The sequence below is a fragment of the Mycteria americana genome, chromosome 6 (assembly GCF_035582795.1).
Source record: "Mycteria americana isolate JAX WOST 10 ecotype Jacksonville Zoo and Gardens chromosome 6, USCA_MyAme_1.0, whole genome shotgun sequence".
Lineage (NCBI taxonomy): Eukaryota > Metazoa > Chordata > Aves > Ciconiiformes > Ciconiidae > Mycteria > Mycteria americana.
The window spans coordinates 25,975,265-25,991,834 of NC_134370.1; the positions used below are offsets into that span (position 1 = coordinate 25,975,265).

The following is a 16,570-nucleotide window of genomic DNA, read 5'->3' on the forward strand; positions in this document are numbered from 1 at the left end:
GTTTTAAAAAACAGGTTCTCACAGTAAAAACATTTTTTTAAAAAAAAGTTAATCTTCCTTAGGAAAGCGAAAGAGATTTAACCGATTCTCAGTTTTCCTATTTCGTGCCTACGATTTGTACTGAAGGGGAAAAAAATACTCCCGTCTGATTTTTTTTTTAAGAGAGCCCTGAGGTTACAATAAAAAAAACTTTTGGGTTTTTTTTTATTTTTAATTAAAATTGAATAAACGCTTAAGGAGAAATTAGCAGTCGCCTCCATCCAAGACCTACTCGGGTTTTTATAACAGAATCAAAGCGTATTAAAAAAAAAAAAAAAGTAAAACCTTTTAATACATCAAATATACGGAATTTTAATCTTTAAAGCGATACATTGTCTATTTTAGTACATGACGTAAACCTTACTTAACCCTTTTTACAGGGTGGACTTAAAAATTAAAAATAGTTAAGTGTTCCTTTTAAAGAACAAAATAAGGCAAATGAGGTTTTTGGAATAGAATTGTTTTTGTTCTTCTTCCAGAATACATACAAAAAAATACCAATTCTCTTTCAAGGGTATACACCTTAAAAATAATTGCAATTTGAAATTATAACTGACAAATTGCGAGTTGTTTTTTAGTAACAAACATGCATGTAAATTTTTTTTTGTTTCAATGAGACATTAAATAAGAACGTACAATACAATCATAGCAATTTTAAAGTAACATTAAAGAGAAGACCTCTATCTTTTTATTTATATTCTACAATGGGTGTTCCACTTTTACCTATTGAGCTCAGTTAAGTAATGCACTTTATGATTCGTTGTCCCGCTTGAAGCTAACATAAATAAATACAGTGCTCATGGATCCAGTCCTCAAATGAACACTATTTTATAAAAAGTCAGATTTTTTTTCCTTTCCAACTTTTATAAAGTTTCGCAGGGCTTCCTTCCCTCACCGCTAGACTCTGAGTTGTGTTGTGTGTCAAAGCCCCGCCGCCTGCGCTCACTGGTACCCCAGGGCCGAGGCTGTGGTGAGTCTCTGCCCGTAGAGTGCGTAAGGGGAGTAGTAGGGTCCGGTGGCGGCGGGCACGGGCACGGGGGCCCCGGGGGTGGGCAGGGGGCTCTTGGAGTAGGGGTGGTAGCGGCTGCCGAGTCCCAGCGCATGGTGCGGGCTGCGCAGGGCCAGCGTGCCCGGGCTGCCCGGGGCGCCCGTCGTGGGGATGTGCATGTGGCAAGCCATGGCCGCGGCCGCCGCGCTGGCCAGCGACGAGGAGCTGGGGTAGCTGGAGAGGAGTTTATCGGTGCCCGGGAAGGCAGTATGGGTCCGCAAGTGGCTAAGCAGCTCCTCCGAGGTGGCAAAGCGCTTGTCGCAGGGTCCGTTGGCCGACACCCAGTTGCAGATGTGGGGCTGGGGGTCGTTGGGGAGCATGAAGCCGTAGGGGTACAAAGGGTGGCCGGCCAGCGAGGGCGGCGTGGCGCCGGTCAGCGAGGAGTGGACGCTGTGCAAAGGGTGGGTGGGGTAGACGAGGGGGTATCCGGACTTGAGGGCCTGGTCGTGGGCGCAGGAGGCGCCGGCGGCGCCTGCCAGGTGGCTGGCGCAGTGGTAGCTCAGGCAGTACGGGTCTCGGCACAGGCTCGCCGTCATCACCGACGGCGGCGACGCGCCCGCCAGCGGGCTCGACCCCGCCGGCTTGCTGCAGCCCAGGCTGCTGGCGGCGGCCAGCTGGGCCCCCACCAGGCTGGAGGATTTGGTGGGGTCCAGCGCCACTCCGTGCGGGAGGAACTGGGGCGGGTAGCCGGCGTAGGCTCCAGCCAGCGTCCCCGGGTAGCTCATGCCCGCCGGGGGCAGGGGGAAGACGGTCTGGCCCGGCTTGTAAGGGGAGACGGGGGCCACGAGGCCGGAGCCCAGGACGGAGGTGGAGGAGGTGGCGGTGGTGCTGCTGCAGGAGGAGGCGGAGTCCGAGGCGATGGGCTTGGAGCCCGGCGTGCTCTCCTGGTGCTGGTTGACCTCCACGTTAATCCCGGCACAGCTCACGCTAATCCGGCTGTGGCTGATGCTGGTGGTGCCCGGGCCTCCCTCCGAGCCGGAGCTGCCGCTCTTTCCGCAGCCCTCCGAGTCCTTCTTGTCCTCCCCGCCTTTGCCCTCGGCCGGCAGCAGCCCCGGCGAGCAGGCGGAGGCGCTGGAGTTGGGGCTGCCTGTCCTTGGGGTGAACGGCTGGCAGGTGGCGCTCGGCACCCGGAATCCCGACTTCTCCCCGGCCGCGACCCCCGCGGCGGGGGCGCCCGCGCAGCCCGCCGCCCCCGGCTCCTTCTTCTCCGCGCCGGGCTTGGAGTACGGCTTGAAGCTCGACTTGTCCTCCACGCCGATGTCGCTGAGCTTCAAGGGGCCCGACTTGGAGTCCTTGTCGCCTCCGGAGCCATTGGAGGTGACCGAGGAGAGTTTGGAGGAAGGGGACGGGTCCGGCTTCCCTATCTGCGAGCAAGTTTGTGCCAAAAGGGCCAGGGGACTCTTCTTCGCATCCAGCTGCGGAAACCAGAAGGACACACAAAGACAGAGGTTTAACCGGGGTCGAAGAACAACCGCGGGGCGTACCTAGGACGCTCGTCCCGTACGTTTTCGCAGAGAACAGCCTGGAAGTAATGAACAATTTTGTGCGCATTCATCACCCTGACAGCCCCCTCCCCTGCATGCACCATTTTCCACAAAGCCTTTAAAAAGGGCTGGGGATTTTCGTATCCCTTCGAGCCCACCGCGGCCGCCTTCAGCGCCCACTGCTTCCCCGGCAGCGGCCCGGGCAGCGCGGAGCTCGGCGTTTGCCTCCCCGCCGCTCCGGCCGTGCGGGCGCACACGCCTGCCCGTGAACTACAGCGACTGCAGCATTTCTGCGCCCTGACTGCCGACACTATTTATAAACAGAGCCCGAGTTAGCCGGCGAGCCGGGCTCCGGGGAGAGTGGTGTCCTCGCTCCACAGAGACCTTAATGAAATCATTCATTCCCACGGACACACCCTTCCCACCACCCGCTCCATTTCGAGTGTCGGTCCCTCAAACGGCGAGCTACGCAGAGGGGGACCGACAACCTCGACAGAGGAGAAAAGGGACGAATAGGGCCCCCGAAGTACGAACGCGTGTCGGTACTTGAAAGGGAGCGGTCGGGGAGCTGAAATAGTTATCCTGCCGCACCCACGCTTGAGCCTGTCCCTCTCCGCGCCCCCCCCCCCAAAAAAAAAAAAAGGCTCCCTGCAAAAGCAAGGTTGTTTGGCACTCGGAGCGCTGCTTAGTTGAGTGGCCGGATCGTGACCCCAGAGCGGGTGGTTTCCTTCCACTCACCCCTCCTCTAAAAAAAAAAGAAAAAGAAAAAGAAAAAAAAAGGCTAAAAGAGCAAAAATAAAAAGTTATTTACAGAGGAATTAGAAATTCGCCCAGTAAACACGGAAACAATAAGCAGGAGCGGTTCCTCGCACTAACTCTAGATCAAAAGCAGCCCATTTCCTGGTGTAAGTGCCTTTCAAAGCGCAGCAAAGTGCCGAGGGAGGCTGGCGGAGCCGCCATGCACAGCGAGCGCCCGGGCAGGGAGGGGAGAAAGAGCTGGGGGGCCGGGGCCGGCTCCGAGGTCCTTACCTCGATGGGGCTGACGGGCGTGGAGGGTAAAGGCTGCAGGTATTCGGGGTGTAAAATGTGTCCAGTCCGCGCCGTGAGCATTTTCAGGACTTTGATGGGAAGGCGGTTGGCTTGGCGTAGCGGGTCCGAGGGGGGGACGGCGTGGAAGCAGGGCTTGGCGGCGGCGCTGCTGCCGTTATTCCCAGCGTGCCCGTTCGGCCCGGCGAGGTCGGCGGCGCTGCGGCTGCGGCGGGGGCTGCCTCCGGGCTCGCTGAGGCTGCTGCTGCGCTTACTACTTCTTATAGCAGAAAGCGAGGGCGATGTGATCATGACCCAAAACCTCGCATGAAAACTGGGGCAAGTGGCGCCGCTCGCACTCGGAAACGCTCGCTCGCTTTCTGCGGGCGAGGAGGGAAAAAAGCCACACGCCCCCCGAGCAGGAAAACAAACATAAAATGTCCCGTGGCTCTCTCTGGCGGGGAGGGCGTGGGTGGGGAGGGGGAGGGAAAGGGGGAGCCGGCCGGAGAGAAAGAAAAGGAAAAAAAGCCGAGTAATCCTTGGGCTGTGCTGGGGGCGGGGGTGGGGGCTGCGAGCGTGTGCCGCTGTCCCCCTCGGCCGCTCTCGGCTCCCCCGGCTGGCGCGGCGCGGTGCGGCGCGGAGCGGAGCGCTCGCCTCCGCCGCTCAGCTGTGATGCGAGCCGCTGCCCATCCAGCCCGGGATCTGGCAAAGAAACTCACTTCAAAAGCAGCTGAATTAGTCTGAGATTAAAGCCTTTGCCGCCTTCCAATCAAATGGGACCCCGAGGTGATTGGAGGGTCAAGGGGATGTGACGTTCCCTTTTCTGGGGCTTTTTTTCTCTGTTTTTAATGGTCTCTCGCTCTTTTTTTTCCCTTCCCTTTCTCGTCCGCCTTCCCTCTCCCCTCCCCTCCTTCCTTGTTTTCGCTCCTAGGACGGGCTGGGCGTTAATTCTCTGTTTCACATCACGCGCTGCGAACGTTTTTCTTCCTCCGCAGCCGCCGCGGATACCCCGTCGGCAGCAGGGGCGGCCGTGGGGCTAGGGGCGCCGCGCCTGCCGGGGGGGGCGGCCGCGGGGCTCCGCCGGCCCCGCCGCCCCCCCCCCCCCGCCCCCGAGCGCGGCCCCGCCGCACGCACACCGCCCCGAGCGCGGCCTGCCGCCGTCCGTCCGCCGCGCACGGCCCTCACAGGCCCAGCCCGCGCCCCCCCTCCCCCGGGCAAGCCCGCTGGGACAGCTCCGTGGCCTCCGCCGCGCCGCGTCCCCTCCAGGCCCCGAAGAAGGGCGCGGGGCGCTTCCCCCCCCTCCCGCCTCACAACGCGGGGGTAGGCTCGGACGAGAACCTGCAGAGCGCCGGCCTGCACGTCGCCGCCCGCGGCGGGCGGGAGCCGGGGCGCTGCGGCGCGGCTTGCGGCGGCGCGGGGAGCGCGGCGGGATTGGGGGAGGCCGGTCGTCACACGCGGGGCTGTCACGCACCGCCCGCCGCCGCCTTTCGGGTCTCTCCGCCCCGCCGTCAATTGTCAGTGCTCCCCAACCGCAATCAATCAGTTATTTGTCAGCCCCTGTCAATCCGCCCTTGATTTATGTCAGCTTTTGTTGCTGATTACAAGCCTGGTGTGACTTGAAGGGGGAAAGAGAGAGAGAGAGAGGGAGGAAGGAAAACAGAGGGAGAGACGGGCTCCTCGGGAGAAAAAGCCATTCAATTTACGGAATAAATCCTTCGAGTAAACTCGATTTGTGTGCCAGCGCCCGGCAGCCCTTCCCGGCGCCGCACCGCGCTGCCCTGCGCGGACGCGGACGCGCAGGGCAGCGCGGTGCGGCGCCGGGAAGGGCTGCCGGGTTCTTCTTTCCCTTCCCTCCTCGTCCTCTTCGAAGAAGAGCCCTTCGTCCCTGCAGCCGCCAGGCTGGCCCGGCCGCCGGCACCGAGGGCCTGGGGAGGCAGCCCCTCGCCTTAGCGAGACTATCGGTTCGCCATTTATGTGTTTGGTTTCAGCTAGGCTGTGTTGAGAACCCCGTGGGTATGCACACGGTGTCCACCCGGGCGTTATATACATCCTGCTTCGTGTCCGTGCGCTCCCGAAGCGTACTCTGCCCTCAACCCCGGTTTTACCGCGCCGGCGGATGCCCCGAGCGGAGTCCACAGCCCTTCTGTCGCTCCCTGGATTGCCTTTTTCTTTTCTCTTTGTACTTTGCATCCCACTATCCCCCCACCTCCTCATCCCATAACATTTTTTCACAGGCAAAATGTGTTAATCAATCTTTTACTTTTGTTTCCGGATCTGACATGGTGGCCCACACAATCTACAACATTAACAAAAAGGTCACTTAGAGATAAAACACGTTTGACAAGTGAAGAACAAGGCAAGTGCTTTAGGGGTCGCGTCCAATTCCTGACCTGGACTCCGACCAGAACAGGCGCTGATCCTGGAAGGGGTGGGCGAGAGGAAGGACTTTCACTTTCTCGCGTTTATATCTGCTGAACCAAGTCCTTTTCTTCCCTTGAAACACCGATCTCCCCCAGTCCCTAAACAGATGTGTCAGATAGCCTTTAATGATCTTCTCTTCTTACGAGGTAGACATAAGGCAGGTTTTCCCAGGTATCCCCCCCCCCCCCCCCCCGTAAAGCGGGACCCTTTAAATCCTGCAGCCAAGTAAGTATATCTGCTGTCTTTTATTAAAACCACTTTACTCTTTTAATATAGTGTATAGAGTAGGGTAAATATGTGGAATTCCTCTAGCTTCTATAAAGATACAATTAATTTTAACAAACTTTTTAATTTCTGTATTTTCTCTGAAAGCAGAGGGCTTATTGCCACAACTTTCCAGTGGAAAGTCATAAACGTACTTTCATTTTGCAATCACCGCGGTCATCTTACAAGACCGTGAAAATTAAAAGGTTGGGGGGGTAGAGAAAGAAATCTTGCATGAAAAATGATATTGCAATAGGACTGACAAGAACCGCAACTTGCCCTCAAGGAACTCCCCCCCTTCCTTTATATAGAGTGGAAGTGACTTGAATCTGCCCCAGGTTTTCCCCCAGTTCTTTCTTTTGTTGTCAAGTCCAATTGATAAATGGAGTGCAGTAAAACTCTGGAAGAAGGAAAAAAAAAAAAAAAGCTGAAACCTTCATTTGTGTTCATTTGCATTAAAGTGCTTGGAACAGCTGTTTTCCTTACAGGACCGGGGAGACTCCTATCTGTTTTCTCGTTGTATTTATCCTGCCTCCCAGGGTGAAAGACTAAAGATTAATTGTCTTAAGGTAGAGTCAGCTGTGGGAAGGCTCCCCCCTCCCCATTTTTCCTTCCCTCTCTCTTTTCTTGTGGAGGTGAGGGTGATTTCGGGAAGGGGTTGTTTACTTGTGAGCCAGGGAAGCAAAGGCGATACCCTGTACATGTGTAAAACGGGCAGCGCACCGACGGGAAAAGCGGGGGAAGGAGAGGGGGAACAGCACGAACCCCGATCTTTCTGGCTGAAGTAGAAGCATCGCAGGGTAATTTCATTAGTAACTTCAGAGGACAGCTTTTTCTTTTTTCCCCTTTTTTCGCTCAGCCTTTGGAATGAGATTTAAATCACACCCGGTACTGTAAACTTTTTATGTAGAAGCTTGTAAAAAAATCAGCCCCAAGACATCCCCTCCCCCTTGCCCCCTCCGAAGCATTTCTGAGCTATGAGAGCTTATTCACTGCGCTTAACACACGCAGAAAACGCTTCCCAGCGCGGCTCTCGGAGTTCGGATGCACACGCGTGGGACCGGGCGGGCGGCGGGGCTGCAGCCTGAACGCGGTGCGCGGTTTTTGCTTTGGCTGCCGCGGGCTCCTTTCCTCTCTTGAGCTGAAGAAGATGGATTCCGTCCTGCTCGTTACCTTCGCGAGGGATCCTTGTTTAATGAGTCCGCGCAGACGGTTTGCTGTTTGGCATTTACTTGTGTAGTCTTGTTGAAGTTTTGGTGGCTGTTGCTTTTATTCTCCTTTTAAAAAAACAACCCAAACCTAAGGGTTGGAACCCGTCTTCCTCCTCTTACAAAGGAAAATTGTAACTTAAAAAAAAGGAGAGCAAAGGAGGAATTAATTAACAAGTGCCAGTCCACACTTTCCTTTACCTACCAGCTATTGGCAAGCATGTCAAGTCGATTTTATTTGCACACAATGGAAATGATTTATTTTCTCTTAAAAAGGAGTGGGCTGGCAGATATTTGAGGAGGAGAGGAGAGCGAGAGAGGAAAAAAAGTTTGAAAATGCCTTGAACTATTCACTGTCGAGATGGCTAATCAGTATTGAGGCTCGAGGGCACTCGGGCAGCTTTTCAATGCGGTTTTCCTTTCATCTCAAGCTGGATGGAGGCGCTCAATTAAAAGCCTATCAGTTTGTAAGTAAATCAACGCCTATCAAAGTTGTCACATCAAACAAAACGATTATTATTGCAGCCCGCCTCCCCTATTAATCTCCCTCTAAAATAATCCGCTTGACAGGTCAGGCTGGCGAGCTGCAAACCCTGGTCAGGATCACCCAAAAAACCTGGACTGACTATTTTTCCCTCGGGAGAGGGAACTGCAGAAACCTCGGCACCAGCGTGCCTGCTCTGCGAGCTTGCTCTCTTGCCATTTAAGTGTCAGCTTCTGTAGATCATCTTGGAAAAGGGCGTGTAGTCTTTTAAACTGAACAGCAACAACCCTACAGGCCCTTTAGATTTTTTTTTTCTTTCCACCCCCTCTCTTTTCTATCGTTTAGAACAAGGTTAAGCTTTTAATTAACAGAAACGTAGTTGCTGAGTTGCGCCTGGGCTATACTTCCACGCGTAACACAACTCAGCTACCTGTCCGTCCGCCCTGTGCGTCAAATTTATTTGCTTTGGTAGTGCTTGCGTTTCACTATCTACCCCAAGGCTTTTGTTAAGATATGCATTGCAATAGATTTTTGTAAACGGTGCATCTCCTTTTTTTTTTTCCCCCCTCCCAAGAATGATAATATTTCGGCTAAGAAATGTGATGGGTTATCAGAAATACCGCACCACGAATTCGTACATCTGGGGAGAGGCACTATTTCTTTTTCCTCTTTCTTTCTTTTTTTTTTTTTTTTTTTTTTTTTTTTTTAATACGAGACTGCATGTGCTCAGATAATAGCTGATGCATCTGCCCAGGTATCCGGCAGAGGTGTGGGATATTTCTTCCAGAATGTTGTTAAAGCAAATAGTTTGAATGCTTGCCAACAGAAAGTAAGATTTCCAAACCGCTCCTCTGTTTGCATAGTACTTGAAAATATTTACCCTTATGATTGTAATTACTTTCCTAATATATGTAAGCAATATATATTTTACTCTGCATGAGATGTAGGTAATCGTTTTATAAGCGGTGATAATTTTAAAGCCATCTTCAAAATGTCACGTTTAAGTGAACATGAATTTTAGTCGTCAGTGGTATTTTTACTAAACGAGCAGAAAATAACTTTTTTGTTTGTTTGTTTGCTTGCTTACTGCTTTCGGAAATATACCTTCTCCTAAAATGTTTTCGAATGAGTTTGTCTAATTTTGTTCCTTTTGTTACGCTGAGATAAGGAAGAGATTAATGCACCTAATAAAAATCCCCTTTCTCTTTTAAGCCCTTTGATAGATTCCCCTGTTGACGTCGTTTCATGTATGAGTGTGAAAATTTTTACTCCCGTGTTGAAACCCTTTTACCAACAGCTGTTTTTCCAAATCTATCCTCTTTTATGTTTAAGGTGTTTCTTATGCAAACACCTTTTATCTTCAATAAGCCTTAAGGTAACTTTCTAGAGGGCGAGGGAGAGAGCAAGTCAAACGAGTGTGATGGCACGGGAAAGGCTGGCTATGTTTCCTCTTCAGTGCAGGGAGATTTTCAGTGCCATTTCATGCTATTAAATGTCCTACGATTAAAATGATCGAGCCCAAAGCAAGTGAACACCTTTCCTAATTTGTACGTACCTACTCGAACTGGTATTTGCTGCCTCGATTTTAAGAGTGAAAAAAGAGTCTTTCAGCTTCTCTAACACCTTGGGCTGATCTCTGAATCTCAGCAATCATAAAGGCATCTCTGTGTTTATCTTCTGCGAAAGCCTGGAGGCTACGGGAGGGAATTATACCAACTATGCACATATTTGGTTACAGTAATCCTTCAGAAATTAACTATGGCACACAAGTGGAGGCGATCTTTAGCTTCGTCGCTTGGATCCCAAACGCAGAGTGTGTTTATTGACAACTTTGTTATGGAAACTGTGCAGATCAACCAGATGCGCCTTCCACAGCGTGAGGAATAACGTCTTTTGAGATACGAGGAAAAGTTTTAAGGATATGGCTGGAAAAGGCATTGGAACCCCAATAATAAACCTGATCAAACCACCCAAATGACAAATGAACAATAATCCTTGACGCAATTACAAGACAGCTACGTTTGGGCGGGGGGTAGGGGCAGGGAGAAGCATGCAATATATCTTAGCTAGCTTCTTCAGATAGTCTAGGTCCACGATCCGAAAAGGTTAAAATAATCTTGATTTTAATAACTATTAGCTTGTTTTCAGTCATCCCTAATGATGCATTTAGGTCTCCTCTAATCCCCACTGCTTTCATCTTTAGCTTTTTACACCCTAAAATTAATTCCACCTAAAGTACATTTTTCATTTTGTACTGTACTAGCGACGTGCAAATAATTTACATCAGCGTTCATCAGGACTGTCCTGAAGTGATGGATCATTTTGTTGAGTTGCAGTAAAAGTGCAGAATGATCTATAATGATGTAATATATACATTAAAAGGGTGTCTGGATGATCAGAGTTTTGCTAAAAATGTAAAAGGGCTTTTTGATTGATAACAGGGTTGCTGTTTTTCTGCAAAGGCTGTCACAGGCTGACACAATGCTTGAGTTATTAGGGCAGAGAAGGGCAACCATAAATTTCCAACGTCAGGCAAAAACTCTCTTTATTGTCTATATGATGGATGGGCCTCCGTACTAGACACCAAATACTTCGTATCACCCTTAAATGGGAACACATTTTTCGTGGCCATAATTCATGTTTTTTAAATAGAAAGTTTGAAATGCCTGCCTATATTTCACAATCCTGACATATTTATGAATCACTCCCTGCATGCAAATATAATTATTTAAAGCACTGAGGTGACATATGGGTTAGAAATGTACCAAATGCTGTTAGCGGAGTGATTTTTTTTAATTCCCTAAATTGAACACCGTAGAAAACTCTGCCTGTCTGTTCAGATCAATAAAGTCGAAGGTGAAGTTTTACTGATTTTGTCAGTGCCACATACAGATATTCGGTTTTGATTAGGTGAAGCTGACAAAAAGGGAGTCTTTTTGCAATTACCATTAGGTTAATGAAAGAAACACTCATCTTCCTCCTGGCACCCCCACGCCGGCACAGGCGCTTTCCCCCCTCTCCTCTCGGGCGATGAACCAGCCGGAGGTAAATTCGACAGGCGTTATTTTTTTTAGAATTTATTTTCCGTCCAGCAGCGCTCGTCTCGGAGGGAGCGCCGGTCTCCGAGCGGGAGAGGGGGCTCCGCCGCCCCGAGGCCGGGCAGGGCGGCCAGGCGCTCGCCGGGGCTGCGCGCTCCCGGCGCGGTGCCGCCGCGGCCCCCTGCCCCCCCCGCCCTCGCCCCTCCGGGCGGCCGGAGACGAGCCCGTCCCCCGCGGCGTTTGCCCCGAGCTGCACCCGGGAAGCCGCCGCGGGCAGAGAGACCCGTCGCCTCTCCCCACCGGGGCCGCGCCGGCCGCGCCCCCCCGCCGCCCGCCGGCAGCGCGGGGCAGGCGGCGGCCGCCGTCCCGGCGGCGGAGCTGCCCTCCCTGCTGGGCACGGCGCGACGTTACCTGCCGACCTAGGCGGCGGGCTCGGTTCGGTCACACCGACCAGCGGCAGCGCGGATTAGGCGGCCGCTCCGCTGCCGATTTTAGTTAATTACGGTGAAAACCATCCCACCCTCTCGGCAGGGAGGCCCAAGCAGCAACGCCCGCAAAAGGACACGGCGCGGCGCGGCCCGCGGTGCCGGTGCCGCCCGCCCAGAGCCGCCGGGCAGCCCCGCGGCCGCCGAGACTTCCGCCGGGGCGGGCGGAGCCGCCCGTCTCCGCTCCGCCCGCCGGCTGCGCCCGCCCCCCGCCGCCGGGCCGGGGGAGCCGCGGTAGCCGAGAGGGAAGGGGAGACGTGCCCGACCCCTAGTAAGTACCGCGGGAAAGTGCTGGAGCGGGTCGATGCCCGCGGGGGGCCGGCACCTGGCGGGTGGGACTCGCCGGCGAGGTCCCGTGCCTCTTCGCGGCGGGCGGTGAGCCCCGGGCACCGCAGCCCCCCGCAGCCTGCCCCGCGCTTTGAGTGAGCTCCTCCTGCCTTGGGCGTGTGTGCCCGCAGCCCGGGAGCTGCTAACTCAGCCTGGGGGTCCGGCCTGTAACATACACCTTTGTATTTATTTGATTGGAACTTACGGTATTTTCAACAGAGCTCAAGCGATGTGAGCATCAAAACCACTTAGTATCTTGAATATTTTTTCCCCTGGACTTGTGTGTAAATGTGTAAAATGTTTGCAGTAGTCCAAACTTACTATAGCAGGCTGACTCTTTGCCCATAAAATGTTAAATCAACCATGACCAGACTCATTTTCCCATGTCAGCCAAGAGGACTCTGTAAATCAACACATTAGGGCTTCGCTGGGTAGGAGCTGCGTGTGCTTCATGCAAAATGGCCCTGACAGCCGCTCTCTTGGTGCCGTGGTTGTCAGCCTGTGGCTGACTGCAGAATTGTCATGTGGCGGCGGGAAACCTTGCAGGTAGAGTGCAAAATCATTGGCGATGCAATACGCAAGAGACCAAGGACTGGCACAGCGGAAGGAAATACAGTACAGGTTGTTTTACCTTTTGATGTGATTGTGTTTTTAAGACTCACAGGTGTTTTGCAAAGCCTATCCCACCAGCCTGAATCGCTTAGATGAGCCCGTGCCTCCTGTGAAGGCCTGGTTACTCGTATGTGGGCAGAGATGTTCTGCAGGCATGTTCTACCATCTCAAGATGGAGTCCGCTTGGAAGCCATTACAGAAAGCTCATCTCAAGGTTATGAAGGGGTGTGTGATAGCTATACCTGGATGCAAATGAGCACAGTGGATAAATACAGCTAAGAAAGAATAGCCTTGGTCATGGGTGACCATGCAGAAACAACCGAAACAATCTCCCTTCTTTGTTCAAGAAACAAGAAAAAAAAAATCCCCCCCAACTCTAAACGATATGCTGTATTCTATAAAAAGCCTCAGCCAGCCAGTCCTTATCTAAACCACTATCTCTGGCTAAGGGTTCGGTTACTGAAAAGCTTATTTCTGGGTGCTAGTAGGTTGAAAGGAAAAGGAGACATAGTACAGCATATAACAAAATAATATAACCCCTTACTACGACACAACCGATCCCAATAGTTACACACATTGAATCAGATTAGATTCAGATATCAAGGTAGAGCTTTGTGCTATATTTCATGAAAGGGGCCTCAGCATAGAGAAATCATTATCCAGTGCTCCTTGCTGGATTGCCTCCCACTCTGAGGAGTGACCCAGCTATGACCCAGACTCTGAACACTTGTGTGTAAATTTAATTTTCAGCATTACATCATTTCAACTGGAATCTCACCTCTTTGCTCACTGGTGTGCTATGTGGCTTACCTGGAGCTAAAGAAAGAAAAGGAGAGGAAGAAAATGTGCCAAATATTAGGAAATATAAGTTTAGCTTAAAAGTATGCACATAGCCACTTCTGCCCTGTGGTCTAGTGAGACAAAATGAGTGAGGACTAGTAAGCTGAGAGGAAAAAAAATAATCACATGATAAGTTTAAAATCCTACAAGATGTCAAAAGGAAGAGGGTTACTTAACAAGTGATGATACGAACTCTGCTTACAAATTTTCCTGTGGTTTTTTTTTTTTTAAAAAGTCAGAAGGCATTAATCAAACAAGTGTCTGTAGCAGCATTTCTTCTTGGTCACTACTCTCAAGAAAGTGAAGAAGGGCTGAACAATGAAAACTTGTTCTTCAAAATTTAATGTACTTTCTCATGTGGTTTTTGCATATTTGCTGTTTTCTCCAGCAAATTTTTGGAATATGTGTTACAAATAAATTTGGAATTTATTCCAAATTTTTGGAATATGGAAATCAACAAAAAATAAAAATGTAAATTTTGCATTGTGAAAGTTTCCCTGTGAGAATTATCTGTCTCAATGAAGATACATTTTTAAGGGAACTAAAACCAGGCCTCTTGTGAAGGCTGGCAGTTCCCCGAAATGTTGAAGGATTTGAAGCAGACTAAGAACAAGAAACAACTAAGCACACACCCTACTTCATCTAATTGTAGCTTTTATTTTTCATTAACTGAGCAGAGAGTTACCCTTTATGTCATTTATTTCTCATAAAAAACATATTTCTTCTTTTTCTATTTCATTCACAGGAAGTTCATATCCTCAATGGATGACAAAGTAGGCGGAAGCATATGAGTGTGAAGAGTTTTTTTCCTGACCAGCTTCGTTCAGGTACTCCCAGCTCTGATGAATGTACTACCTTTAGTGTCAGGAGTAGAGATGAAAGGCAACAGGAGCTTGGCCAAGGTCACAAGTCCTTACAGTAAATAAGCAGTCTGTTCAAGTAAACTTATTAAATTGTGGCCACAGAAGAGCAGGGACTAGACAGAGTTAGCAACTCTTACATTCCACTTCCAGGTTTACCATTAACAGTGTGCAACTTTATTGTCTGGCTCTCTATCTGTAAAATGGGGTCCTGGTATTTAGTTATCAATTACAAAGAGTTTTAATGAGGATAAGATAGTAAATGCTTTAATGCATTACCATGGCATAAAAATACAAGAACTTAATCTCACATTCCCCATAGAAAAGCTCCAACATTATGTAGTGTTTCTTGCTGTATAATAGCATAGTCAAATCAAGAGGATCACCTTGTTCCCGTTTAGGGTGCCATGCTCTCTTGTCAGGATTAGATACACTGGTGCTGCTGCGAGTTTTACGTTTTGCATTACTCAGTGACCAGAAAGAAACATGCTTCAAGGTTTCTCATTCCTCCACCAATTTTCAAATTCATGAAATGATGTAATACAACATATGCACGTAATGATGACATATACTTTGAATCAGTAGTTGCTACATGTTTCTATAATATTTGAAGTTAGGGTTCTTGTTTTCTTTAGATTTATACAATATGGTGTTTTTACCTGTGACCTTGAAATCATGAATAATCTCCATGCTAGACTGAAAAAGGCACAAATGGTATTATTATATAGCTTTGGTAGTCTTGTTTGAATGTTATTAATATACAAGGGTAAAATCAATTAGCAAAACACCATTTTTGAAATGTAATTTATTATCACTGTATAAGAGTATTCTTCGGTTGAATAGCTCTAAGACAGAGATAATATAATAGTGTTGTGGCTACTTCAGTTAGGGCTTGCATCTTCTCTCCGTGGACTAAAAGGCAAAATTTTCTCATTTACTGCTACATGAACGAATTGGACTGTGGTAAGCAGCTGTTTTGGTTCAGTAATCACCCATTGTCTCATTCCCACATTTTTATCATGATCTCAATGGGAAAAAACAAATTTAAGTAGGATGCCTTCATATGTATTATGGGTATTTAATATCAAAGTATGTTAATAAGAAAGAGGAACGGTTGGACCCAAATTATAACATCTAAGAAAAACAGTAAACATTACAACTCAATTTAAAAAGATGCTTCACTTTCTCTGGACTGTTGGTATCCATTTGTATCTGTTATTGTTAATAACATTAATAAACCAAAGGAGAAAAAATAAGAACCTGATGCCATTTTTTGTTATTCATCATGAAAACCACACAGAGTAGATAGGATTTTTAAAAGGGTATATTTCTAATTACAGCATTCATATAAACAACTGTGGATCTGTAATGGCCTCTTTACAGTGGAGGTAAAAGCTATTCTTGGCCAGAACTGCCTGGTTCTTTCAATATGCCTCTTAAAATCATTTGTGTAACAAAGACAATGAGAAAAAGTTTCCAGGGGGCTCAGCTGTGGATGTGGAGATAAGCTGACCTTGATTTTTTGGGCCGACATTTGAAATTTCTGTGATTTGGATGGTGTGAAAATCCCTTTTATGTGCAGTAGCGAAGGACAAGATTAGTTCGGTTGGGTTCTGGGTGAGCAACCTGGTGTAACTGAGAAGAAGTTGAAAGGAAATATGGTTCTTCCCTGTGGCAGGATTGTAGTTCTATTTATATATTTATTCTGGAGTAATGAAAGCAGTAACATTTTTACAGTGAACAGTAAATAATCATGGGATGCGAAAATACCCAACCCAGGGTAGGGTATATTTATGTTTGTAGTATACACACACACAAAAAAGTATTACCTCTTGGAGAAGTGTTGGGCTAAAGATGGTTTGGTATCTTTTACACAATGTTGGCTACATGTCTCTGGATAGATCAAATGTTTATCAGTAGTGCCCTTATGTCTTCCCAGAAAGCCTAGGTATGCTTTCTTGTGGAATATTATGAAGGGTCCCAGGAAAAAAACCGATCTGCAGCACCCACAGATTTCTCCAGTTCTCAGCGTGGGCACTAGAATATCAATGGATCTGTTGCACTGGGGACTTTCTAAGACCTTGTAAGGTGGGGTGAATTTCATCCTTATAAGATTAAGAACTGAAACAGACTCCTGAAGTACAGAAAAATTAATTTAGCAGTTGTAAAGATGTCAAATTGATGACACCAGAGAATGAAGTGCAGAATGTCCTCCTCTGCCTTGCCAGAATAATTAGAGAATGGTTCATTCATATCCTCTCTGTTGATTCTGCAAAAATACCAGTTGTGTGACTGGACTTCTGCGATAAGAGATGCCCACTAATTCATCTCACAGATTACTTAACAGCTAGAGTGGCGTAACATCTTTGATCCAGACTTTGATGCAGTAGCCAGTGGCTACTGGCCCCATGTTTCATTTTCTAAATGTAAAGTT

General features: G+C 49.2%; 1 protein-coding gene across 1 annotated transcript; it reads right to left on the reverse strand.

Moving 5' to 3' along the window:
• Positions 1-220: 220 nt before the first annotated feature.
• Positions 221-4,466, reverse strand: ZNF503 (zinc finger protein 503). Its single transcript, XM_075505149.1, has 2 exons — positions 3,601-4,466; positions 221-2,502 (listed from the first exon to the last, which is right to left on the reverse strand). The coding sequence occupies exons 1-2, from the start codon at positions 3,907-3,909 to the stop codon at positions 982-984; spliced, it is 1,830 nt and encodes a 609-aa protein (XP_075361264.1). The 5' UTR covers positions 3,910-4,466; the 3' UTR covers positions 221-981.
• Between the last annotated feature and the right edge of the window lie 12,104 nt (positions 4,467-16,570).

Bases quoted from the DNA above. Each gene is read 5' to 3' on its own strand.
- ZNF503 (XM_075505149.1), bottom strand. From the start codon at position 3,909: ATGATCACATCGCCCTCGCTTTCTGCTATAAGAAGTAGTAAGCGCAGC. The intron at 2,503-3,600 runs GTAAGGACCTCG...TGGTTTCCGCAG, and splicing joins CGCCCGTCAGCCCCATCGAG to CTGGATGCGAAGAAGAGTCC.